A 27,104-nucleotide genomic window follows, 5' to 3' on the forward strand; every position below is an offset into this window, starting at 1 on the left:
CACAATTTCAGAGCACAAGATCCCCACTCTGTTGCTTCTTGACTACAAAAATGAATTAGTCATTAAATTCTGCTCAAGTAATTTTTCTCATTGAAGCCTAACAATTAGGTCTTATCAGATCCAGTGACAGACTGTGGTGCTTCAAAAAGCAGAAAATTTCTACTGGTTAAGGAGGCCAGACAAAAATGTTCATAGAAGGAATACTGGCAAATGGCCTAAGAAGGAGCATGCCTTGAGAAACAGGGCAAAAGAAATGTGCTTCTTGTCTGAACACAGTCCCAAAGAACATAGTTTCCATGTAATTTCCTGCATGACATAGTTCTCTTAGGTTGCTAATGGAAGAACCATATGTGTTTTCCTTGTGTTTTAGAACTGTCCCTTCTGATACGCAAGTGAAAGCAGAGCCTAGTATGTCCTCTTCACCAGAAGTTCAGAGAATGCATGAATTAAACAACCTCGTGAGGTTTAGGTGTGAGCAAGAAAAAGGTGAAACAAGGCAGATAGACATTAGATCCCACAGAGAAATACCTCTGCCCATGCCACAGGCTTGGTGGGGGAAATGGGACAGTGGTAAACTTCACAGCAGCAGAAAGCCAACAGAGTTCAAATAATCTACTTTTACATAGAGGATAAAAAATTGAATCAGGAACTACATCTTAGACAAATCAGGATTTTTAGCCTCCACCAAAGTGAAGGCTAATGAAGAACCTGAGGATAAGTCCACAGATATGGAGGTTGAATGACAATACTCATTTGGATATGAAAAGAAATCATAAAGAAGATCAGAAGAAAAAATTAGACAGCTTGCCTGTATACATGAAAGATGACAGTGGATATCGTAGGCCAAGAGACTCTTCGTTAAAGGAATCCACAAAGTCTTCCAACATGATTAACCCAGAGTCTTTCCCACGATGTTTCTTTCTAACAAACATTGTGTCTAGCACTGGCAACTTATACTTCTGATGAGGAAGAGAGGTACAAACACTTCCTGAAATAATCAGAGGGAAAAAATATCCATCAGTATGGATGATATAACTGCATGCTGACTGACATGCTGCAGCATGGATTTAAGCATATTTAAATAAAGACTTTTATAAGTTATAAAAATTCCAAACTATATAATAGTAAGTAAAAGTAAGTAAAGTTATAAAAAAAATTTATAACTTCATTAAAAATATGTAATTTCTAATAGTCATTTATTAGCTTTTTTGAGCAAGCTTCATAAGGTATTCATAAGATACATCAATAGAATAATGTTAATAAACTAACAGCAAAAGTCTGTAGCACCAGAAAAGAATAGACGTGACAGAGAGGAAAGGCTCTCTTTGAAATCTCACTATACAGTTCTATATGAAAACTAGCAAAAATGGAGCTGAAAGATGGAGGAGGGAATAGGAGAAAACAAAATTATTTAATTACACTTTTATGCTGATTACATGACTTCTCAGGACAAATTTGAAAAGTAGTTTTCAGTTCTTGCTTAAAGACTGAAACAGTGATTCCAATTTTTCAAATGAAGACACAAAATAATGCTAGGACATTTTACACTGAAATTCTCCCTTAAACAATATTTATCTGCTTTAAACAATATTTATTAAACAATAATTATCCCAAATTAAACAAACATGGAACAGATGGTGGCAACACATAGGTTCTTCAGTATCAAAGGATTCCAGGGGTATCTATAAACTCAGCAGTGAGAAAAGGACGGCATTATAATGGCATTAAAACAGTCCATTGATAGCCAATCTGTTTTCAGGCCCTTCAGTGAACCTGTGAACAATGGCAAAGAGTTGCCCTCTTCTCTAACAAGGCCAATGAGAAACAAAGTTGTCTATGCAATGCTTTAGATAGTCTTTGCAACCTTGTATTTTTTAGGATCCATGAACATAATTATTTCATGGGCCATGAAAATAATCAGAGGGCTGGAGCACTGCTCACATGAGGAAAGCTGGGGCTGTTCAGCCTGGAGAAGAGAAGACTCTGGGGTGACCTAATTGTGGCCTTTCAGCACCTGAAAGGAGCCTAAAAGAGAGCTGGAGAGGGGCTTTTTGAAAGGTCATGTATGATACGATAAGGGGCAGTGGCCTTAAGCCACAGGAGGGCAGATTTAGATTGGATATTAAGAAGAAATGTTTTACTGTGAGGGTGCTGAGGCTCTGGGACCGGTTGCTCAAAGAAGGTGCGAATGCCCCCCATCCCTGAAAGGAGATGTTCAAACTGTGCTTAAACTGTAAAGTTGTGAATGCCCCACCTCATGTTCACGCCAGTCTGGATGGAGTCCTGGTCTAGTGGAAGGTGTCTCTGCCCATGGCAGGGGGGGTTGAAACTAGATGGTCTTTAATGGTGCATTCCCACCAAAATCATTCTGTGATTCTATTATTATTTTCATGTTTCAAGCAAGGGAAACTTGAGCAGAGAGGTTACATTACTTGGGTACCCTTTGGGATGCTTGAAGAGCTCCACCACTCCTAATAACGTCTGTTTACAGAGTGGTCTTTTTCACATAGGCTATTCGTTTGGAGAGTATAACACACACTCAAACATGGGTGAAATTTTGAAAATTTTTTGAAGGAAAAGCTTTCCATTTTTGCTAACTCAAGCCTTCCATTTTGCTAACTCAAGTCCAGTCTAAGTGTAAATAATCATGCTAGAGAAGAAAAAAATGCTGTCGGGTATATCAAGTTTCTTAGTTTTAAATAGAATTTGTAATTATGAAGAGCTTATATTGCTAAAGCATGTAATTATTTCAGCTAGAGATTTTAACAGCCATCTGATCTCTTATGACTGCAGGAAAACACCAATTCAATTAGGCCTGCAAGGCTTATAAAGCCTACTAATACAATATTCTTCAAACAAACTATCTCCTCCCCTTTACTTCCCAAATCCCACAATCCTCAAATGTTCTACCTGTAGGTTTAACAGAATAGAACCCAATAGCCTCTCCTTTTTTCCACATGATCTTAGCATAATGGCTGCTACCATGACAGAGAAATGGGATCTCATTTCTTTCCATTTCTTGTGTTCGATAGATAATTCGATTTAGAACATAGAGAACAACTCTCTCTCCAACAGACTTCACCTAAAGGAACACAGAAAAACATTTCAGAAGATTGGTCAGTTTAGTTAATACCCATACATGAGAGACCTTATTTAACACAGCTGCAGACAGATTTCAAGGGAAGGCTGTAAATGCTAAAGCAGGGTGACTCTCTGAGGTTTGTTATAAGGCAAGAAGATGCTCAGAAGTTGCAATACGTTAAATACAAATCACAACCACAGAGGATATTTCATGTCTTCAATATCACTCCCAATCCAATGTGTAAAATCTGGGAGAAGGGCAGTGGAGTGAGAATATTATGATCTAACTCAAACCTATACTTGTACTTAAACATTCACCAAACACAACAGCAGAACATCAGCCTCAGAATTCCCAGGCTAGCAAGTAACTGAAGTCCTGCAAAGGAGAAATGATGAGCCTCAGTGTGGAAGGACTTGGCACACTCAATCAATCCTGATAGAGTGGCAGGCAACAGGACATGATGCAGTGAAAAAACTTGTTACAACAGTTTCTGTGGCATGAAATAAGGAATTAAATATCCTTTTATCTATCCTACAGGGTTCCTTTTATATATGAAATATGAGTTCACCACTGTTCTACTTATTGTGAAGGAAGGAGGAACCATTATCTGTTCCAATGCTTAGTCTCAGCTACCTCCCTTGTTAAAGACTCAGCTTTCTTGATTTTCCTACCATTAAGAATTATGTGGAAAGCCAGGCTACATGCCAAACTCTCAAGAGAAAATTTTAAAAATCACAAAAATCAAAGACAAATGCCCAGATTCCATGAGCAGATAAAAATTACACTCCTGGAAAAACACAGATTTCCAGTTTTAGAAATCTCGATGCTACACAGGGTTAAATAATGGTAAAGGTCAATGATGGGCAATAAAGCAGATATCAGGCAACTTACTTTTCCAAACTTCATGTATTGCCACTGCAAGCCACCAGCTCCAACTTGCTTCTGTCAACACATTCTTGACAGTATTTTTGGTTTACTAGTCTCCTGATAAGATCAATAGGTACTGCTATGGTACAATGCACTATTCTACCAAGATGTTTCAACACAACCAGATCACAATATTCCAAAGAATAAAGAAAATAATGGTAACACAGCTAGCACCTAAGCTGTCTACATATGAAGCTGCTCTACAAAGGTCATGCTTGCTCCAGACTATCTTCACACTGAAGTTCCTTTCCCCATTGTACCTATTCTTCTATTCCCTTGCAACAGCCCTCTCATTTCCAAATTAAATTAAAACATGTAATATCTTGCACACTATCTATTTGCCATTATCTTGGAGTATAGGATTAATTACTAGGTGAATGTTGGAGCGCTTTACCTGATGAAGCCCCTGTCTAGCAGGGACAGATGTTCTCACAATGTCATCAATTGACCACCACTGGTCAGCAAGATACAGGGCTACAGCTTGAAAGAAACAAGGGAAATACAAAGTTAGTGATTCTTACCATTCCAAAATAATCATATTTCATTAAAGTTGCTAAATACCCTGGAATAACAATGTAGTAATCACATTAGGCATCTTCTAGAAGGCACTATATTAATGTAGCTCCTACTACCCTAGCACAACCAATGGGGCACGGTACACCCCACCCATGTAAATGCTCTCTAGTCCAAAACCTTTTTTGATTACTGAGACTAATAAACACTAGGGGGGTTTGGTTGGTTTTTTTTTTTTTTTTTTTTTGTGATGTAGTATACAGGAACCATTTTTCAAACATAAGCACTACCCTTCAACATTGTGCTCTAACATCTCCTTCCACTAAAAACTGCTTGTCAAGGTAAGTCTCACTCATACATGTATTTTACTATTGGGTGGCTAATAGATATTAATATTGAAACTGTGCAAGTTTTAGGGAGTTAGATGAATGTAAAAGGCTGATAGCCATTTGAGCAGCAGTCAGGAAGAGTATGATATATAGGCATTTGTGGCATACTAGGCAATCATATACATGGCATTAAATGGAAGAAGGAAATGTAGAGAGCTGGAAGAGGAGGAAGAAGGGAGGAAGAATGGGAGGAGAAAATCACAAAAACCATAATCTCAGCCAGAGCTATGCTAGGACTTCAAGCTAAAGACACATTTACACACAATTCTGATCAATCACTATTAATAAAGAACATTTAAATTCATGTGCAAATTGATGGATTCTAAGAATGTTCAAAAATACCTTTTGGAGAGGTGAAGCATACATAAAGAGATCAAGAGATACATGTTGTACTATGGTCCAGACAAGCACCAAATTATTTTGCTACATATATTTTGAATTCAACGGGTCCAGTTCTGATCTGATTAGTGTGTGAAGTTCCAGCACTTGTGTATATAAATATACAACAAAAAATAATAGTATGTGAACAAAAAGACAGGGAACAACAAATGTACAATGGAAAAGTTATGGGCTACAGTAGCATGAAATGAGCAAGGGCCTGGTTACACACATTTTCCACAAAAATAAAAAAAGGCAACACAGAGATAAACTTCAAATGAAACCTGTGAGTGAGTCCCATGGTGCAAACAGTGCAAGAACTTTGTTTGTCTGCTCTTCACCATAAAGAGAAACAAAGCCCACAGATGCCAAGGTAATAGGAACCTGCAAGAAGAATGTACAATAATACAGTAGACTTTTGCTAAAACAACAGTAATAAAATACAGAGAGTTTATCAAGGTAAAAAAGAAGAATAATAAAAATCAAGTCCTTAACAGCTAGGTGTAAAAGACAAGCCTTTCTTAAGCCCTTTCTTTAGACACATCTTCTACAAAGACAAACTGCATCTAAAGAGCTCTGACTCTCAAGCTGTGGCAGATTTAGCTACAGTAATTTGCACAGCTCTTTTCTGCTGACAGTTTGCATTTGTGTGCACAACTGAAGTAAGGTGTGCAAGGAGCCAGCATTATGTTCCATTCAATAGTCCAACAGAAGAATGAGGCAGTCAGTCAGGCACTGAAACCAGCTGGCACAGCAAAACTGTGTTTGTTAACAAGTTCTAATGTGCTACAGTGGGAAGGCAAATTCAAAAGGGTTTTGTTCCCTGAAGTTATACACATGTTAGAAATTCTGAAGTTGCCTACTTGATATTCCTCCTCAGAAAAGAATATGGGAAGGGTCAAAAAATCTTCTTTTAAGGAATCACGTAACTCTGTGGAAATGCATTTTTATATTTAAATTCACATGCTTCTATTATTAAATTAATGTATACAAAACTTGACAGACATGAATGGTGTGGTAGATAGACTTGCTTAACAAATTTAGAAGATTATGACATGCCATTGTCACAAATGAGGACATTAATACAAGCAATCATTTAGGCATACAGCACTTGTATAAATGTAGAAAAGTAATCAAGATTCTGATTCTGCCAAGGAATCTGTGGCACTGACCTTTAGATCCCACAGAAAATCCTCTCAGCTCACTTACTTTTCATTAAAACTATACACGCTGCTGGTTTTATGGGTACTATTTCTAATAAAAGCATTTGTCTGGACAGAACCAACACTGACCAACTCATCACAAGGGATAAGTGTTTAAAACATAAGTGTTTAAAAGTGTCACAGCTATTCTCTACTAGAGATTAGTAACAGCACAGAATATTTCAGATAAAGAAAAAAGAACCACCTTTTGAAATTAGTGAAGTTATTAATCAAAACTTGAACCCAAACATAAAGAACACTGAAGGACTGAGATACAAAAAAGAGCCAGTTAGCTTAAGTAAATCATGAACGCCTGAGTGATGACAGGTTTTTGAGAGTGCATGACGTTGGGTTTTTTTAGGTTTTTTAAAATTGCTCATTATATACAGATCCATTGCCTAGAAGCAGCAGACAATAACTGAAACCCAGATTTAAACCCAGTTACAGAGTGAAAAAAATTTGAATTTGGAAAATATGAAAGCTTTGATAAAATAATTCTGAAATTCAATAGGACTGGATATTCTAAATTTTAGATCTATTAAGAACAACAGTACTACAGTATTTGCTGGTTTTTACCTTGCGGTGGTCTGGCAGAGAAAAGAATTCAGGAGTGTTTGGATTCCCCCACCGAAGGTCAAAGAGGTAGTCCTCTGCTGAGTTCTCCAAGTCCTCATGACTGTAATTGTTCAATATATCCACAGGGAATGACATGCTCTTGAGAAATAAAGCAACATTATTAATGTGGGTGCTTTGAGACATACAATGTAGATGTAAATAAGACTGTTGAACACCCACACTGCTGTTGAACACGCACACTCTGCTGTTGACTCTATATCCATGACAGAAAAGAGAAATGTTCCAGCATTTACAATTAATTAGGATGGTGACCAGTAAGACCCAGTCTGTAAAATAATCAAATCTGTGCTCATAAGCAGAAAAGAATGAGATTAGCCTATCCCCCTAGACCTCATTTGTGGCAGACTTCCAACATACAAGCCTCATGTTTGTTGCACAAGTACATGCTGCTGCTTTGAGGTGGAAGACTTGGTTCTATCTCCCTCCCAGATGATGTTTATGATGTCACCAGTCACGTTATAACTAGGTGGTAAAAAAAAGTAAACCACCCAGATGACAACAAGATGGAGTTAATTTGAGACTTTGCATTTAAATCCATCTCTGAAGAAACCAAAACATTGTTCAGGGTTTTTCCGCATCAACTGGCCAGTTAGTGTTCTTAACAGATGGTTGTTTCCAAAAGCATTTCAGCTGTGAACAGAAACTTACACAGGCTCATTAAAAACAAGAGCCCACAACAGACTAAAGAGAGACACTTAAAGGAGGTGACAAGACAAGACTATAACACTGAAGCCAAACCTTAGTGGCAATAACTCCTTAAAAGCTCTTAGATTCAGATTTTCCTTGTCAAAACAGTGTGAAATTAAAATGAGCAAGAGCTCCTGGAATCCACTGTGTGGTCTTCAGGTAAGGTTCTTCCAGCTCTATATACAGAAAGATACCCCAGAGCTGCTTTGAAGATATGACTCAATCTCAGAAGCATGAACAAACACAAAAACAAGTTAATGAGAACCTACTCCAGTGTTCTGGAGGAACACAGGGATATTACTCTGTCTTTCTCAGTTCCCATGAACCCACCACACAAGTTTCTGAACACAAACGTTTTCATACAAGTTCTATGATTCCTAGTCTTCACTATGGAGGTTTATTTTTTGATTTTATTTTAAACCTTAATGTGCAATGATTTTTTTTTCCTCTTTACCTTCAGTCCCCCTATTTAATCCATCATTCATTATTCTACTGACATAGGTGAATCAAGGGTGAAAAAACATCTTATTCTGACTCAATCACTAGAAATTAAGTGTACATTTTGAAGGCTTTTAAACAGCAATAATATGCTACTACTAAGTTGATTGGAGAGAAGAGGCTGCTCCTTCTACAGAAGAGATTTTTGTCCCCTGTTAAAATGGAACTTGGACATGACTTCATTGGCATCTACAACAGCTGCCCTTAACACTGTTGCTGATGAAAACACTAATGTTCTCCATGAATGCTATTGTTCAGATATACACATGCATTCCTCAGAGCCATTTCCTTTCAAATTCAGGTAACTCCTTCTCCTCAACTGTTATTTGCATTTTCTCCTGCCTTGCTCTCCAGTCTCTCACATTCCTTCTATTATTGCCCACTGACCCTATCAGATACTTTGCTGCATCTTGTAATTCTCCACCTGTTTCTTCCCATGTTTTCAGGGCTACCCTTGCCGTTGCTAACAATCAACTCGTTTGGCTCCTCCTGTTTGCGAGCAGACTGATTTCCAGAGCCAAAGGTGAGGGGTGCATGCCTTTGAGTGCAGCAGCAATGCACAGCAGATGAAGGAGCTGCTGTCAGGAGCTGCTGTGGAATTCACCCACCACCAGCCTTCATTTCTCTGGCAGATATGGCTTGACTGCAGATATGACAGTTCTCAAACACACCAGCAACACTGCACAGACTATGCCGATAAGCATGTTGCAAGACAAAACAAGGAGGAGCATAAGATCACACGAGACTACTTCTACAAGAGGATGAGGTTTTGCCACCATATTAACTGCAAAAGGCAAGGTAAATTCAGCTGTGAAGGAATACAGGTATATGAAAACCACAAAATTTAATTTTCTGTATGCTGGCAGAAAAGGTAACCCCCCCTCTATTACTAAACAAATACCTAAGTGCTTAGATAACTTTGCTATTAACAAAGAAATTGAGCTGAGGTTCCATTACTGCATGGCAAACAGACAAACAAGCCAGAAGCTACAACTTTAAGCCTCTAGGTAATAATTCCTGACATTTTTTTGGAATAAAACAATGAAGGACCAAAGCAGAAAACATGCAATAAGAAATTCAATAGATTATCTGAGTTCCAACCACTACACCACTACAAAAATAAAAGCAGCAACCATATCTTTGCTTAAAAGCAAAAAAGGCTAATTACTGCATTCATTAAACTACCCTCAAAATCACTCAGAGACCTCTTTTCTGTTTGCTATTTGGGCTACCTGATTTCTCATGGCATACTTAGATGTTATTTACTCTCAACTCCCAGTAGTCACTTTTGACTTTCCCTTTGCAGCATTTACAGAGAACATTTATGTTATGCAAAAGAAAGCAATACAGAGAAATTTTCAAGACTAAACTAAGGAAAACCTAGTCAGCACCCCTTCTAAATAAACATTAATCTTTTTTACCACGCAGCAGATTAGATATGTAAAGTCACAAACTCTCATACACTTGCTTGATGGGTTTTGTCTCTGTGCAGAAGAGGTCAGAAATAGTTCACATTTAAGTTCACTACATCCCTGAAGAAATCAGTTATTGTTCACAAAGCTATCAAGTTATAATAAAAGCATTAAACAAGTGATGAAAGAAGAATGGTCCATGCCAATCTACAGCAGAGCATAAGGAATTAGATACAATACAAAATGCAAGCATCTCAAATTTGAAATGCAAAATAACCTACCAAAGACAAATGAAATGCCTTCCAACAGTAATGAATTAATATTAGTCCCTCATTAAAACACAGTTGGTTTGACAGTATGTATGTTGAACAAAGTAAAAATACAGATGGCACCATATCTAGCCAGTCTCAAGTAAAACAGGAGAGAGAAAAAGGGCTGGAGAAAACCACTTTTCAGGTTTTTTGACTACAGCATTAACACATTTTTGTTGCAGAGGCAGCAGGAACAGCACAGGTCTCTACCATGCAGTTCCTCATGCCCCTTGTTGCTCTAAACCTCCATGCACTGCACAACTGTAAAACTGTCAGGTCAGATCTTTGTCACACATTGCACGACCACGCTCTGCTCATGGGGTAACCTTCCAATTGGGTAGCACACAGTCAGGCTGACTGAGCACATGCAGTGTAGCCCTAAGCAACCAAATTCATCATGAGTACATAATATGCTTTTATGTACATTTGTACATAAAAGCATATTAGAAGAATGTGTTTGGAGGGGAAGGAAGAAAAATTAATTTTATTTTTTAAATGAGACAACTTGAGCATTTCATTTTTCAAGTGAAAGAAAATAAATCTTACACTCTTCAAAAACGTAACATTTAACAAAATAATATTAATGATTTTGTGTCATAAATTCACATGAAAAATATTTGCTTTAATGTGGAATCGTATGACTTTCACCCTTGTCAGCATTATGCAAGCTATTACACGAGGAATGTCACGTCCTTTTTTAGGAACAGCTGCAGCACCAGAGGGTAACAGATCAATTCATGGAATGCCAACAAAAACCACATTTAACAGGATGAGTGAACACATTCCTGTGCAACACAGGCACTTTATTCACAAACTCTTTATTACTATTAGTACTATGGTAAAGAAAAGCCATGGAATAAGTGAGCAACATTGGAAATAAGTTTAATTATAAATTATATCTACAACTCCTATAGAGTGCATGAGAGGTGCACAGTGCACACAGCTTCCAGCTTACATGTGGATTTGAGCAGGAATCAAGAGATCTATTCATCTCCTTGCAGTTCCTCAATAATGAATGACACAAAATTGCAGAAGGATAATAACCCAAAAGCTATGTTATTTCTTACAGTATGTCAGAGGGCTTAAATACAGCTTAAAACTGGGTTTGGGTGCATTTAACTCAGGGGAAGTGGAGTTAGGCTAACAGATTAGGATTTAGAAAAATTTCCAGCTGTAGCAGACTTAATGTTATGTGACACAGACATGTTATGTGATCTGCCTGAACTCCTCTACAAAACACAAATAATCATTACCTCAGAGGGACCAGCGTGAGAAATACTTTACCGAGATCATGAGATACTTGAACATTGTATCAAAACTTGACAAGTACAAATACACAGTTACTTACACTGCACAGCTTACCTGAACAACTCATTCTCCTTAAAAAAATAAAATAATAATTTTAAAAAAAGTATAAAAAAATCATCCAAGACCTTTTCAAGATAAGATAATAACTGGGACAAATAATCATGCAGGTGAACAATCTTCAGGTTTAAATTTGTTTTTAATAATAAATAATTAAAATTTAAGTAGTTGTTTGGGGCTTTTTAAAATAGTGATTTGCAGTTTGGAGAACAGGTGCCAGGGTGCTCAAGCCATGACCTGCAAAATTTCCTGCTAAACCAGGAAAACCAACTTAGACCCAGCCTGCAGGATACAAATACAAGTCCAGTCCTGTGATGAAGCACCGGCTCACTCACACAAAAAGTAACCTGCAGTAATGTCTGACCCACGCTTTGATTGATTTCAATGAGTGCAGAAGCATCGGTTGACCAAATCCCTCAATGACTGCCATGCATTTCCAATGAATCATCACACACCTTAAACCAAGTTCTGCTTTAAAAATATAATCCATGATCCTACCACAACCTCCCAGACTAGCTGTGAGCTACACCTGGGCTCACATCATGGGAAGAGACATAAAAACCAAACTAAACAGATATATATGTCCACACATACACCAGTTCCAGACAAAGCCAAGACAGGACTGCAGAAGTCCCAGGCAAGGCTCCAGGCCCAGACTGACGATGCACCAAAGCCGCAACAACCTTGATCAGAGCAGCAGGAGCATCATTTCCATTTTGCTTTGTTTGTTTCCTACCTTGCAGCATCCAGTTGCTGGTCTGGTGAAAGCTGTGAAACTACATAAAGGTTGTAAGAAAATTTAAAATTTTTTAAAAGTAGTCTTTTCAGTCTTCTGGCTTCAACTACAAAACAAAACCATCACATCTGCTACTAGAATTGTTAAGCTTATCAGTTATTCTATTAACAGATAAATTACATAAATGTTTCTTTGCTTTTACTACCAGCTGTTATATACACACACCATTTTAATGTTGTTTCTTCTTTGTTCAACAACAAATACTTTAAACTGAGATAAGTTGTTTTAAAGTATTTTTTTTTATTTCTATAAATAGAGTCTCTGAAATACTTATGTTTAAAAGTTCATAATTTTCTATTATAAAAATAAGTAAATTTTAAACCTGTGCTAAGATAATTAGTCATTTAAGTATGTCTAAGAGAGTATGTAGTTGGTTTATCATGAGCCAACATAATTGAAATACATAGAGAAAACCTGTCTCATAATTACCTATTTAGACCACTATTGTAACACAGATTTTGAGTTTTATAAACATTCCCATTTCTTAAAACTCTATTAATTTTAATCTGTAATGTTATGTACATTGGCTGTAGGAAAAGGAACACATTTTAGGGAAGAGGTGTTAAAATTTTAAACAACAGAATTTTTATTAGGATTTCTTGAAAACTGCACCAGCTTGAAGCAGCAACAATAATACACTGATCTGCCACATTGAATAGACAACTCAAGTCTTTCTCACTCAAAGAACTACTTACTTAGAGGTAGGTTTTCTTGGGGTTTAAATCACAAATTTGGGGGTTGGACAACAAGTCTTCAAACCATGATCCACACATTAGCACTAAGGCATATTTCCCTGCAGTATAGCTTTTTTTCACATTTTTTGAGAATATAAGCTAATAAATGCAAGTTCTTGACAGCTCAGATAGATTTGCACTGGTTTCTTTTTTTTTTTTTCTTTAAAGACAAAATAAGATTTTTTTGGTTTTTTGTTTGGTTTATAGTAACATAAACCCCAAACAGTATCTATTCATACCCAGCAAAATCACATATTGAAAGTTCTTAAGGAAACACACGGCAGTGTCTAGAAATTGCTGTCAACATCAACCAGGATCTCTGGATTAATATGCCAGCCACATTACCCATAATCTCCCTGAAGCAGCTTATGCAACTCTGGTTTTCTATCAGACACACAAATCAAAGCTGTTGATTTGAACACAAATAAACAAACAAAAAGAGAAAATCCTTTCCATTCATCAATTAGCCACACAATGTAACTTACATGTATAGCACAGAATTATGAAATCTACATACAGGACTCAATTCCCCAGCAAGAATTATTGTCAGAAGTTCTAAATGCTGGGCTTGAGCACTTTCTTGTCAGATGAAACATGAACAAGGACAGAAAGAGGAAGAGTCCTCCACATTAAAAACAAAAAAAACCAACAACAACAACAACAAAACAAAAACCAAAAAAAAAAAAAAACCAAACCCACAAAACCAACCAAAAACAAAGTAACAAAAAATCTTGCATCTGATTTCTTTAATTAAAGGAGACAGGGTAGTATCACAAGAAGACATGCAACTTCTCTCTCAAACCCACCTTAGGCAGGTAAGGTTCTTAGTCATATGCCAAATTAGCCACCTGTGTAACACCACTGGCATTTTACTCAGGTGATTTAAATTAGATAATATATTAGATAGCTTATTTAATCAACAACTAAGTATACAAGCTACTTAGGTATACAAATTACTGACCTGTTATTTACATTTTTCTACAGTCTCACATTTTAATGAGATTGTCTGGTTTTTGAAGAACACTTCCTTTAGTAGGGAGTTTTAGAAACTAATGTGCACAAATGTTTCCTACAATGAAAATGTGCCAGACATATGCTAAATTAAAATTCTGTGTTTGAGACTGATCAAAATAAACACAATTAATAAATTTGGAAAACTAGTTTTTCTTAAAGAAACCTCTCATGCCTCCCCTTTCAACTTCTCCAATTCAAGGTGACTATATCCATACATAAAATTAAAACCATTCTAATCATTGAAAATAATTAACATGTACAATTAACAAGACAAAGATACAGCCAGGTGGGATTATTACTTCATTAATCTGCCTCTCTCTGACACATATCTGATATTTCCACTGCTCAGCACTCACTCTTCTTTCTAATTTCCCACTTTCCTCTACCTTTTCTTCACTACATGACAAACCTGTTTAGGGGCTAGGAAAATAACACCAAACTCCACACAGATACCCCTAATGACCCACCTTTCCTCTCTGGTCACTACTATTTCTCCCTTCCATGCCTTAGCAGTTTGAAGGTGTTGGTGTGCAGTTCTCCAGCTCCACCCTCAGTACCCTCCAATTTTGCTTCTGCAGTTTAGGCCTTACACCATCTGCTCCTAAAGCCCTTGATGACCTTCTTATAGCACTCATCACTTAGAGCCCCCACAGCCTCTCTCCACAGGTGGTTGATGGGCCACCTGGAACATACACAGCCACACCACTCTTACTCCTGCTCATCTGCTATAATTTCCATAGGTTTACCTCCTGCTTCTCCAGGAACCTAACAAGGCAACATTCTGAAGCTTAATTTGCTGCTTGATATCAAAAGATTATCTCTTACTCCCACTTGGAACCTGCATTTCTTGGCAACTCCTTCCATTTTCAAACCTTCATATCCTTCTCTAACATTATCCCACTGGTTTACAAGGGCCATCTCATAAATACATCTAGTGATTTCAGAGATAAGGACAATAAAGAAAGCTCTTTTTCTAACACCCTTGGGGAAAAAAAAAAAAGAAAGGAACAATAAAACCCACCAAATCTGGGTAGACAGCTGGTGGACTATCAAACCTAACATCACTAATCTAACACCACAGTGAGACTGGAGTTGCAGTCACCCTATGTCCACATTTGCATCTATTTTTAAAATGCTTGGCTGCACTGTCCTATCCCCTATCCCCACAACTGGGGCAGACGTCAAAGCTGCACAGATTAGATTAGCAATCATAGGTACATGTTAGCAAAGTCTAATGAGTTACTTCTCATCAGCCCAATAACAGCAACTCTCTCTGGCTGTTTCGAGAATATTCCACATGGAAATTCAAGTGATGGTGTCTATGGCTACTAACAACGAGGAGCAGGTGATTAATCTTTGCAATCACAGTCTCCATATCCAAGGAGTTACTAAAACAGTTGTCTGAACTACAACTATGCCACATGAAGTCTGGCTTTCAGCAGACAAGCTGTAGGAAAATTCAACAGTTAAGTAGTATGCAATCTCTTTTTTCTTGTTTAAATTATCTGTAGGTGGTTTTGCTGGTTTTGCCTGCTTTTTAATGTCGTTTGCAGCAGGAGACCTACAACTAAGAAAACAGCATACAACTAAGAAAGCAGCAACCACCTTGGTTTTGCAGGGGATTCAAATGAAAATGCAGAAAGGGGAATAGGAATTAACATGAGATGTTACTGGACACAGAATTGCAAATAAACAAGGCTGCAACAAGAGATCCTTGTCAGCCAACCATAAAACTTCCTTGCAAACCAGAGATGTTCCAGACTCTCATTGTATGGCCCTATGGGCCATTTACAACTGCCTGAGCATCAGAATTCTGAAAGCAGTAAGACAGTAAATATAACACATTTGGAGCAGCAAGTATTTAAACCTCATAGTAGATTAAAAATTTCTATTTTTCCCAGAAAGTGAAGAGGCAGCTATCTCCAAATTCTTGATCCAACTCTAGTATTTTGAAGATACTACAATTATCTTCAGAAGATGACAGATGCCTAAAAAACTACTGTTTCATATGAGCAAGTTCTGAATTTTACCTGCTACTTGTGCTCAGTGTCCAATCATAGCAAGTTTTTCAGTTTCTTTGCACAACAAATGATAAACTACAACAAAGTGATGAACTTCACAGGCATGCACACAAAGTAGTTTGTGGACTTACCAAAACAGTGTGGGAGCGCTTCAAAATAACTAGAGACACAGATAATTAGAAAGAATTTTAACTTGCCTTTCTCAAAGGAAAGCTAAGGTGAAAATCATATGTCAAGATTATAACACAACAAAAACATTTTTGTCTAAAAACAAGGGCTTTTAGACAACACGCTTGGGTCACAGACCAGATAGGGAGTCATTACTGAGTCCCAGTCTGAGCCCAGTCATGATAGGAAGATATTACAAGTTATCATCCCAGGTGACAGAGACAATTCTCACAAAAACAGCAATAGCTGTAAACGGCCCCATATGTCCATACAAAACAGCACCTTTACTTCCTCAGCTTTACAAAGGCCACAAAAACTGACTGTCTCTGTCTAGCTCTGTCAGTTGTTGCAGCGACTGTGTTTATCTTCTTCATCCCATCTTCAGAAGGATGGAAAAAAGGCACACATGGACTAAAACTAGAAAATTAGAAGTAAACCATGTCCTCTGAAAAATAAACAAGTAAAATAATATGCAAGCCTCATATCAATACAATTAAAAAGCTAGGAAAGAGTCAGACATCTTGTAAGCTGCTCTAGCTAGTAGGAAAAAAAAAAAAGGTTAGGAAGGTCTGGTATTTGTTTGTGTAGAAATCCTGCTCCCATAACAAAGGAAGAATAAAACATCAAAAAGAATATTTCATTGCCCAAAATCAGAATCAAGAATCTGTTCTGACTGACAGAATCAACTGACTTACGTCTCTCTTCCTCAAAATGAACCTCTTCTCCCCAGTATTCATACTTCCTTGTCATCCAAACAAATATTTAACAAAATTCTTAGTAGATTGATTCCTGAGCAGCTGTGTGTTTGCCTTTTATTTCAGTAGTCTTATACTTGTGGATGGTTAATTTTTGTTTCCCACAATTGTCTGGATATAGCCACTGCTGGTTTTGTTCGACCCATGACAGCCATGTTATAAAAACCCATCCATTAATGTGCATCCACAAGGTATCACTAAACATGTTACTACAGGACTCCAGATCTATGTCTGCAAACTTTAGCAAGAATGTCTCTAATAGCAGAAAGGAATTCACACACAACCTTCTCCCTGGTGTCATCTGTCCTCATCTCCATCAGCAATCATCCTGACATTCCAAGAACTCACAAACTTCTGTCAGCACACTGCACTTCCCCTGCTTCTCACTGTAATACATGCTTGTAAGACTGGAACTTTTAAGCTATATCTTCTAGTACCTAGGCTATCCTGTTACAGGTGTACTTGAATTTTTGAAAATAAAAACTAATGAACAAAGTGTTTTAAAAGCTTCAGTTACTTGCCTTCTCTGGAAACGCAGACATTGCTTGATTGTTTGTGGTGGGTTTGGATAACCCACCACAAACACAAAAGTAAGCTACTCATACTTCTGAACATACCACCTTATTGTACTTTGTTAAAAAGCAAACAAAACTCCCAACCCAACAAAAAACGCCTCACAACAAAAAGTACTAGTATTACTAGAAAAAAGTATTCATACTGCTGACACATTATACTACCTTAAATCAGTGCTCAGCTTAAGAAGGAGTTGCCAGGAATCAGCTTATTATCTCCTGCTCCTTCAAAAAACTCCTTTCTGCAGCTTCAGACTAAATGTTGACAACATAAACTCCCAGTGTTGAGGTATCAAAAGAAATAAATTATTCTAACATTTTAAAATCCTATAAAGTTGTCTGTGCTGCACTGTAGTAACATTTACATTGCTACTGTTAAAATCCCCCACTATTTTATCATTATCAACTCACAAATTATTCAAATTCCCCAGTTATGGTTACTGCTGCCTAACCCTACAACAGCTGTGAGAAGTATTATTCAACCTAGGAAACATTTCTATTTGCAGAATATGCTGGCTGCAAAAGAGCTAGACAAGAGCTGGTCTTCCAGCAAAGCACTCGCTAACTTAAGCACACTTCACATTTTTACACCCGGTGTTTTAGGAGCACAAAGGCAGTTAGGGTGAAGACAGCATTTCATACCATTCGAAGTTCACCGATTCTCCGTGCTGGGGAAAGGCTGGTGCAGCTGCAGGCTCACAGCCACTGCCACACCAGAACTTCTGAACTGGGTGTATTCTTCTAGCACTGCCTCAGGGGCTACTGATTCGGCAGAGACCACACCTTTACTGATTATTCTTCCCCTTCAGTAATCCACAGAATTAAAGAAACCTAATTAACCACCTTTATTTTACATGTTTTGATGAAGCTTAGAAAAAAGGATAACAGTGAATTCAATTCATCCTGGTCCATAAAAAATTTCTAATCATAAGCAGTGGCAAGAGATGTAATTACAGAGATGCCCTGTCCTACAGTATTCTGACACAAAATGTTAATGTACACAAAAAAAAAAAAAAGACAAAGAGAGAGACAGCTCAGATTTGAAAACAAAACAAAAATCATAACTATTACTTTGAATAACTGTACAACATACAGTTCAGTATACAATTCAGAGAAATGGATTTTCCTAGATTTTCAATTCAAGGAATCATTTGGAACTTATAGACTTATCATTCAAAACAATAGTAGGTTTTCCAGTTCACTTTGAAGGCAAAGAAACAGATATGTTAGTCCTGATAGTTCTCACTAATTTTGTTGGGATTTTAGTAAAGATTTGAAAGCTCATGACTCTTTTGGGACAGGATTTTTTACATACTTTAGCAAGCTATTTAAAAGCTTCTCTGAAATCTCAGAGTCACTAGAGAACACCAACTAAATTTATAATGATTAAATAAATATATGCTGTCACATCCCATTGTTCAGGAAAAAAAAATCAGCAATAGCAGACAAAACTGCAAGAGTACAAGAGAATAGCTACAAAGACACTGCTTATGCCATTTTGGTTATGCTTAAAACAATGCAGTAGAGGAAATACATTAGAGCAGGCTTTTCCACTCAGACTTGTTTAATCCATGCTGCACCACCTGGAAGCATAAGTTTGAGAGGAGGGTTGAATTTTGATTGAATAATTTATTTTTTTTAATCTGTTTCTATTGTAAGAAAATTATTTTTGTTGTTTTTCAACAGCTTATAAAATGATTACCCGAGAGACATTGACTGACAAAAGCAGTTCCAAAGCGCACACCTCTACCACTGCGGCCCCAAACATTCACAGACAAAACACATGACAGTGGCTTCTGGAATGTATAGTTGATACAATGTGATGGATAAGTTACAACCTTGAGAGTCAGGAGTAAAGTATTTATCTGCGAGGAAACAAGAAGCCGGTATTTTGCTTGGAAAAATATTTAAGGAATGCCCATGTGAAAATAAGCCTTAGTAGACATCACTTCAGCTCTAATGCCACATTATACTTGCAGTTTAGAAACATAATTGGCAACAGTTTTAAATGATCACCACTACTTGATATTCATTGCTTGACAGAAAATACAGACTGATATCAAATATTATCATATCTAAGAACGTAAAACAATGGAAGACCACTTCTACTCTGGTAAATTTCTCTAGAATCATCAAATCTCATGTTTGTCCTTTAGTGATTTTGCATCAAACATGGGGAAAAAAAAAAAGCATTAATAAGTGTTAGCCTTAGTCCAGAAATGAAGTTCCTCTGTCTTTCACTGGCAAAGACTCTGCACTGGACTAGATATGCAAGTACAACTATTTAAAACAAATTTTGCTTATATGAATTGCGGATAAGAAGAGTTTTAAGATAATTTTGAATGGTATTATCTTTACAAGACTAACAGACGTTAAAAAAGGAAAAAAACCCTGCACAAACACATAAACCTCCACCTTTTTTATTATTAAATCAAAGAAATATTATCTACCTTGATGTGCATACTGAATAAATTGAGTATTTTCCAATTCATTTTGTAGAGTGTCTAGTTATGTAACACTCCAAAAAGAGTTCTGGATCACGCACTGCTAAAGAGATATTGTAAACGTACAGTAGAATCCCATCTTAATTATGCATCCTGCACAACAGGAAAGAAAGACACTGTAAAACATTTGATTCTGCATAAAGAAAATTATAACGAACATCAGACTGGAGAAGGAGAAACAAGGAAAGGACTTAAAACCTGCCTATATTAGCGGCTCTTAAAAAACAGTGTTGAAATTGAGATGCTCGCTGACATTAATAACACTTGAATTCGAACATTAATTTTATAAACCACTCTCTGCCCTAACATTTTCCACTATGAAATAGGTGATGAATGTTTTTTTCACTAGCCACCAAGAGAAAAAACAAGAAGTTCTTTGGACCTAGAGGAGGTCAATTAAACAAGAAGAGGTACCAATGTGGTTGAAGAAACAGAGAGAAGATGCACTCAGTTCCTATAGAGTTTGAAGGAAGAGGAAAACCATGGTCACTCTAATCTGCAGCAATCTTTTATAGGTCATCCAGTGAGGTAGCACTGATTTTATTATAATGATCACTCTGACACAATACTTATTCCCCATACAAACTGGTGAGCTTTGTACTAGGCTATGACCAATGGTACAGCCCAATGTATAAAATGAGTAAATGCAATTATGCAGAACAAGAAAAGAGTTCCCTCCTCCTGTGTTGCATGTACACAAAAAAGCAAGTATCAGCTGAACAGTGTCTCCACACCAAAGGTTATGTTTCTAAATTTCTGATTATTAATAACTGAAAACTCCACAGCTCAGAAGAGGTGAAAGATAATTTTTTAGATAAACTTTTCTTCTAAATAGAGCATTAATACATGTATTAAATTGGTGAGTTAATATATTTTGTTTTCCATTAATGCTAGTAAAACCTTTTGCTCTAGCTCTCAGTGCAATCCACTTTCTCAGGCTGCATTTAACACTCATAAGCAGGATAGCAGTGCTACGTCAATGGATATCTTAGGCAAGATGCTTCCCTATGTTTTAAGAGGAATGAACCAACCCTACCTCAAAATAAAATTGCAGAAGACTTACACATCATATGTAGGAAAACAGAAGAGCGCGCGTGTGTGTGCAATTGCGTGTGTCCACATGTATTTGCACACGTACACACAGCCATCTTTGTGGGAGACAGCAACTGTAGCATTGCAATTACTGTTTTCATACATGCGTAGAGGTGTATAGATGTATAAATGGCTCTTACACGTGTGCGTGGCTATAACATGTAAATTTCAACACTACAATAGAAGACCCCACAAAAGATGGCTGGTCCTGGCCAACACGGAGTGGCCTGGGCCAGAACTCACACCGAACTCGGCGTGCCGCAAGCTCCGCCAAGGCCAGGGGAAGCTCGGGGGGTCGAGCTCGGCCAGCGCCCGCCGCGGGGAGCCGGGCCGGTCCCACGGCCCGGCCGAGCCGCCTCCGCCCACCGCCCGCCGGCCCGGCGCGGCCCTGCCCGCCCGCGATGGCAGCGGCGGGGTCGGGCACTGCCCCGGGGCGGGAGAGCGCGCCCGGGGGGCGGCGGCTGCGGCGCGGGCGGGGATGCGGACGGACACCTGGAGCCCGCGGCGGACGAGGGGCCGCGGGCAGCGGCCAGCCCAGGCCGCCCATCGCCTCCCGCCGAGCGCCCCCGGGCCGCCGCCGAGCGCCCCCCGCGCCCTGCCCCGCCGGGCCCGGCTAGGCTGCGGAGATGCGGGACGCCTCGGCAGGTCACCGCGACACCCCGCCGCGCCTCACCTCAGCCGGCCGGGCAGCCTGCCGCGGCGGCGCGGGGATAAACGGAGAAGGAGGCAGAGGCGGCCGGGCTCCCTAACAGCGTTCACGGCACACCCCCACTCACCTCCGGCTTCGCCCGGTCCTGCTGCCCGGCGCCTGATATCATCTCCCCCGGCGGCCTCCCCGCCCCTCGCCGCTGACGCACTCCCGCTGATACGCCTGGAGCCGCCGCCGCTCGCCCCGCGCCGCCCGCCATGACGGGTGCGGGGACCCCGCATCGCCCCCCCGGCCGCGGCGGGGTGTGGTACCCCGGCACCCCTCCCTGTGTGCCACGGCCAGCCTCACGGGCAGGCGGGGTACCCACGCCATCGCTCAGCACCGCTGGGCTGGTGACACCTGTCCTGGGGCCCTGGCATACAGAGGGAGCCCGGAGCTGCCTCAGAGATCTGTGGTACTCGCAAGCAGAACGGAGAAAGGCCATGCATCGTCTCCTGGTGCTGGGTAGCTCACCACGAGCTAGGGGTGAAATATCCCCTTTGCAGGAAAGGTGACCTCATGGACTCGGGCAGTAAGGATTGCTTCCGCATTTCCAACAACTCACCGTGGACCAGCCCGAGCCCTCACACCTCCTCCTGTTACCAAATTGGGGTGCTGATTAAACTCAGTTACTCAGTTACTCAGAAGCCTATTTTCCAAACAGAAACATTAATCCCTCTTCCCCAGCACTGACTACCACTGGCCACAGCACCTGAGTATCCACCTCCAAGAAGACCTGTATGCCAGGAAACTGAAGAACACCAAAATCAAATGAAGGAGAGGACAGCACTTGCCCTTGGCTCTGGCTGTAAAATGTACCCTTGTTTTATAGGTACGATGATTTGTTCTGAGAATGAGAAGTAGTAGGTGCACATCTGTGATAACATTCATGGAACAAAGGAGGCTGGGTCCAAACTGGGGTCACTGCCCAGAGGCAGCAGTCATTTCAAGGGCTTCTAAGTGTTATTTACCAAAGACAGCTCTGTAACACCAGGGACCAGAGGATCAGGTATTCAGTGTATTTATGATTATATGCTTGTCCAAATGTATTAGGTTGGTGTAACAAGGTTTCGGTCATGGGGAGGCTGCAGGAATGAGCTCTCTGAGAAGCTGCCAGGAACTTCCCCTGTGTCTGACAGAGCCCCTGCCAGATGACTCCAAGTTGGACCTGCCACTGGCCAATGCTGAGCCCATCAGTGATTATGGTAGTACCTCAGGGGTCATATATTTGAGAAGGGAGAAAACAACCTGCACACCTCCAGCCCAAGAGAGGAATGAAAACATACGAGAGAAGAAGACTAAAGCTATTAGAAAACATCCAAAGAAGAGCAACTAAGATGGTGAAGGGCCTTTAGGGGAAGACTTATAAGTAACACCTGACATCACTTGGTCTGTTCAGCCTGGAGAAGAGACTGAAGTGAGACCTCATTGTGGTTACCAACTTCCTAATGAGGGGAAGAGGAGGGGCAGGCACTGCTTTCTTCTCTGTGGTGAAGAATGGCAGGACCCAAGGGAATAGCCTGGAGTTGTGTCAGGGGAGGTTTAGGTTGGATATTAGAAACAGGTTCTTCACCCAGGGTTGGTTGGTGACTGGAAGAGGGTCCCCAGGGTAGTGGTCATAGCTCAAATCTGATAGAGCTCAAGGAGGGTTTGGACAATGCCCTCAGGCACATGGTGGGACTCTTGGGTATGGTCCTGTGCAGAGCCATATGTTGGACTCCATGGTCCTTGTGGGCCCCTTCCAACTCAGCATATTCTGTGATTCTGTGAGAAACAGCTCTGCAGACACTGAGGACTGTGAAGAAGGAGGTGGAGGAGGTGCCACAGGCACCAGAGCAGATGTTCCCCTGCCATGTGTGGTGAAGACCTACAGCCCATGGTGGAACATGAGATCCACTTGAAACCTGTGGTGGATCACTCACACTGGAGCAGGTGAATGCCCAAAGAAGGCCTGTGACCCCATGGTAAACCCATGTTGGAGCTTCTGCCATGATCTGTGGACTTCTGTCAAGATCTGTGGACCTGTGGAGAGACTAGCCCATGCTGGAGCAAGTTTTCTACCAGGGCTTGTGATCCCAGGGACAACATAGCCTGGGGCAGTCTGCTCCTGAAGGACTGAACTCCAAGGAAGGAACCCATGCTGGGGCAGGTTGTGAAGAACAGAAACCCATGGGAAGAGCTTATACTGCAAAACAGGGAGGAGTGTATTCCTTAAGAGGGGCCCCATGCTGGAGCAGGGAAAAGTGTGAGAAGTCCTTCCCCTGAGGACACAGCAGTAGAGACAGCATATGGTGAACTGACCACAACCCCCATTCCTGTCACCCTGTGCTGCTTGGGTGGAGGAGGTAGAGAAAATCAGGAGTGAAGCTGAGTTTGGGAAGAAGGAATGGGATGTGGCCAAAGTGCTTCTAAGATTTGGGGTTATTTCTCATTATCCTACTCTGACAGGATTGCTAATAAATCAAATTAATTTTCCTCAAATTTGAATCTGTTTGGCCCATAGCAGCAATAGGTGAGTGATCTCTCCCTGCCCTTATGTTGACTCAGAAGCCTTTTTGTTATACTTTTTCTTGCCTGTCCAGATGAGAAAGGGAGAGGCAGAGCAACTTTGGTGGGCACCTGGCATCCAGGCATGGTGAACCCATCAAACTAAAATGATGTAACTTTGCTGAAACAGATTACAAGTCAGGGGCTGGGATGAAGCATCAACAGAACTTTTTTGAATGAGCAGTCATCTTAAAACTCCATTTATGACAAGCTTTGACAAAGTTCTCTCTCTCAAAGTTTCTCTTTTCTAGATAAAATGGTCAATGTTTATGCTCCCCTAATTTCTTCTCCTAGTTAGAGTAATACTGATTATATTTTACACTTGCATTTCAAAGGAAAACTTTTTTAGTGCAGCGTTATGTAGTGGAAATTGTTCTGCAATATGTAGTATGCAAAATAAGATATCTTAAAGGAATAAGATTACAAACTAAACCTGGCAGGAAATTCCTAAAATAAGTTCCTCTGCTTCCTGTATTTTTTGCTTTCACAACAAATGAATGAAAGAACATAGAAATTGGTGGTAGTTTTCTACCTGAATTGTTGTTAACAGTTTCATCAAAGAACCAAGAACCTTTGGACTTCTTTGGAGAAAAACTTTTTGTCCATGGTCATTTACTAGACATTTTAAAGGAGACTTGGACATGCACAATGTAATTTAATAAAAGTATTTGCCTTCTCAGTTGTTTGAGATATGGACATGCTATTAAAATCCTCTCATAAAACCTTTTAGGAGAGGAAATAAAAGGCAAAAAAATTAATTCATGCAGAAATTCTCCAATAAATTACTGCCTTTACAGGTCATCTCCAATATTGCTTAGAAACACATTTGCATGTAAATTTGGTTTTAAACTATTATTATTTATATCATGCCACCTCTTGTATCTGGAAGAATCTCCATGCAAACCCCTCAAATAAATAATGTATTTTCTACTGTTGTGAGAGTTACAGAGATCTTGACAAAAGATTCTTGTTTAAGACTAGTGCTTTTATCAAATTAATCTCACTGGGGTTTGTCCCTCTCCCTTTCCCTTCCCTTCCCTTCCCTTCCCTTCCCTTCCCTTCCCTTCCCTTCCCTTCCCTTCCCTTCCCTTCCCTTCCCTTCCCTTCCCTTCCCTTCCCTTCCCTTCCCTTCCCTTCCCTTCCCTTCCCTTCCCTTCCCTTCCCTCATGCTTATATTGTAAATTTTTAGAAGCATGTTCAACCTCACTAGTACAAGTACCCACACCAATAACATTAAGTAAGTGCAGTGGGAGACCTTACAGACTACAGTACATAGTGCTAGGATGATCCTCTGAATATATGTGCTGTAGATCACACACACACACACACACACACACACACACACACACACACACACACACACACACACTTTCCCATCTGCCACAAGGAGACTTTGGATCTCTTTCAACATTTTGGATTCCCATGGTAATTTTTACCTGGAAGACCATACACCATGACATTCGTGGTAGTATATAGAAGAAGGTTATGCTCCCACAACTAAAAAGTTTGTCAAACCTTAGCATTAAAAAGAGAATGGATGTAGACATGGAAGGTCTTACATCTTACCCTATATTTTCACATCTTCTGCCTCTGGTATCTTAGCACAATTGATACCTTCCAAGGAATGTCAGACTGGAAGAAACCTCAGTAAATTGTCTGGCACATCTCACTGTCAGATGTTTTTCTAGGCTAATTTTTCATCTCTAGTGACAAGATGCCTGCAGCTTGCCTAAGGAGACTTCCAGACTAAAGGTTTTTCCAGTAAAAGCAACTAAAAGGAAAGGTAGCAAGTTCTAATTAGCCACAGTCATGAACAGTGTCTTCTAAATGGCAAGCACACTGTGCAGCATGCTCAATAGGAACGTGCCAGTGTAGCTACCAGACATGCATCTGAACATGCATTCAGCATAACTCCTGTGACTTGTACTCCAAACATTCATTCAAGTGACACAGGTGCTTGGAAACACAGAATCATAGAATTTTTTGGGTTGGAAAGGAGCTTTAAAGATCATCTAGTTCAACTGCCTCTGCTTTGAGCAGGGACATCTTCCACTAGACCAGATTAACCAGAGCTGTCTGCCTTGACCTTGAGCGTTTTGAAAATGGGGCATCAATAACTTCCCTGGGCAGCCTGGTCCAGTGTCTCACTACCCTCACAAAAACCAAAACCAAACCAAACCAACCAACCAACCAAAAAAAAACAAAAAACCCCAAACAAACAAACACCCTACCCCAAAACAAAGTCATAGAAATATATTAAATAATAGACATTACAGCTAATGATCATGAGACTTCTCAATAGAAAAAATCAATAATTTAACATGCAAAATTCTGGGTCAGACAAGAATCATTGGCAGATATTGCTGGGTGGCTCTGATGTCTATATTCCTGCTGAAGGACACAGGTAGGGCTAGCAGGATTTGGCAGCCAAGTCATTTATTGCTAATGACTCAGTCATTAGCAATAGGAAATTGCTAACTGCTAAAATCCTTTTCCACCCATGTAGGAAAAGGACAACCCTGCTCTTGGCAAGATTTATGTAACAAAACAAACATACAAAGCATGCAATATCATAGCTACTGACCACTTGTATTTCTTTCCTTTCATCCTCAGAAAATGGCAATCCTAGGGATATTAATAAATTTTGTGGAAAGAAAGAAAGGTTTAAAGAAAGAAGCATGCATCTGCAACTTCCTTTTACTAACAAGTTCTTTGAAAGCACATCAAGCAGCTATGTCAGGTCCAACTACCCTTTCTCTTCCTTATCCTCACCCACCACCCTCCACAGCAAGAACAAATGCAGCATCTGCACA

General features: G+C 39.7%; 1 protein-coding gene across 2 annotated transcripts in view; it reads right to left on the reverse strand.

The window, feature by feature from the left end:
• Positions 1 to 21,905, reverse strand: part of FAM169A (family with sequence similarity 169 member A) — a 38,841-nt gene extending 16,936 nt beyond the window's left edge. The window contains exons 1-6 of one of the 2 annotated variants that reach the window (XM_066569364.1): positions 21,833 to 21,905; positions 7,068 to 7,205; positions 5,574 to 5,673; positions 4,404 to 4,489; positions 2,911 to 3,082; positions 809 to 988 (exon numbers count right to left, since the gene is read on the reverse strand). In XM_066569364.1, coding sequence (XP_066425461.1) covers positions 809 to 988; positions 2,911 to 3,082; positions 4,404 to 4,489; positions 5,574 to 5,673; positions 7,068 to 7,205; positions 21,833 to 21,874 — 718 coding nt within the window. In that variant the 5' untranslated portion in view covers positions 21,875 to 21,905. The remainder of the gene's footprint in view (positions 1 to 808; positions 989 to 2,910; positions 3,083 to 4,403; positions 4,490 to 5,573; positions 5,674 to 7,067; positions 7,206 to 21,832) is intronic. The other variant, XM_066569365.1, reaches the window with a different exon arrangement.
• Positions 21,906 to 27,104: the final 5,199 nt, after the last annotated feature.

This window comes from Molothrus aeneus, chromosome Z (assembly GCF_037042795.1).
Source record: "Molothrus aeneus isolate 106 chromosome Z, BPBGC_Maene_1.0, whole genome shotgun sequence".
Taxonomy (NCBI): Eukaryota; Metazoa; Chordata; class Aves; order Passeriformes; family Icteridae; genus Molothrus; species Molothrus aeneus.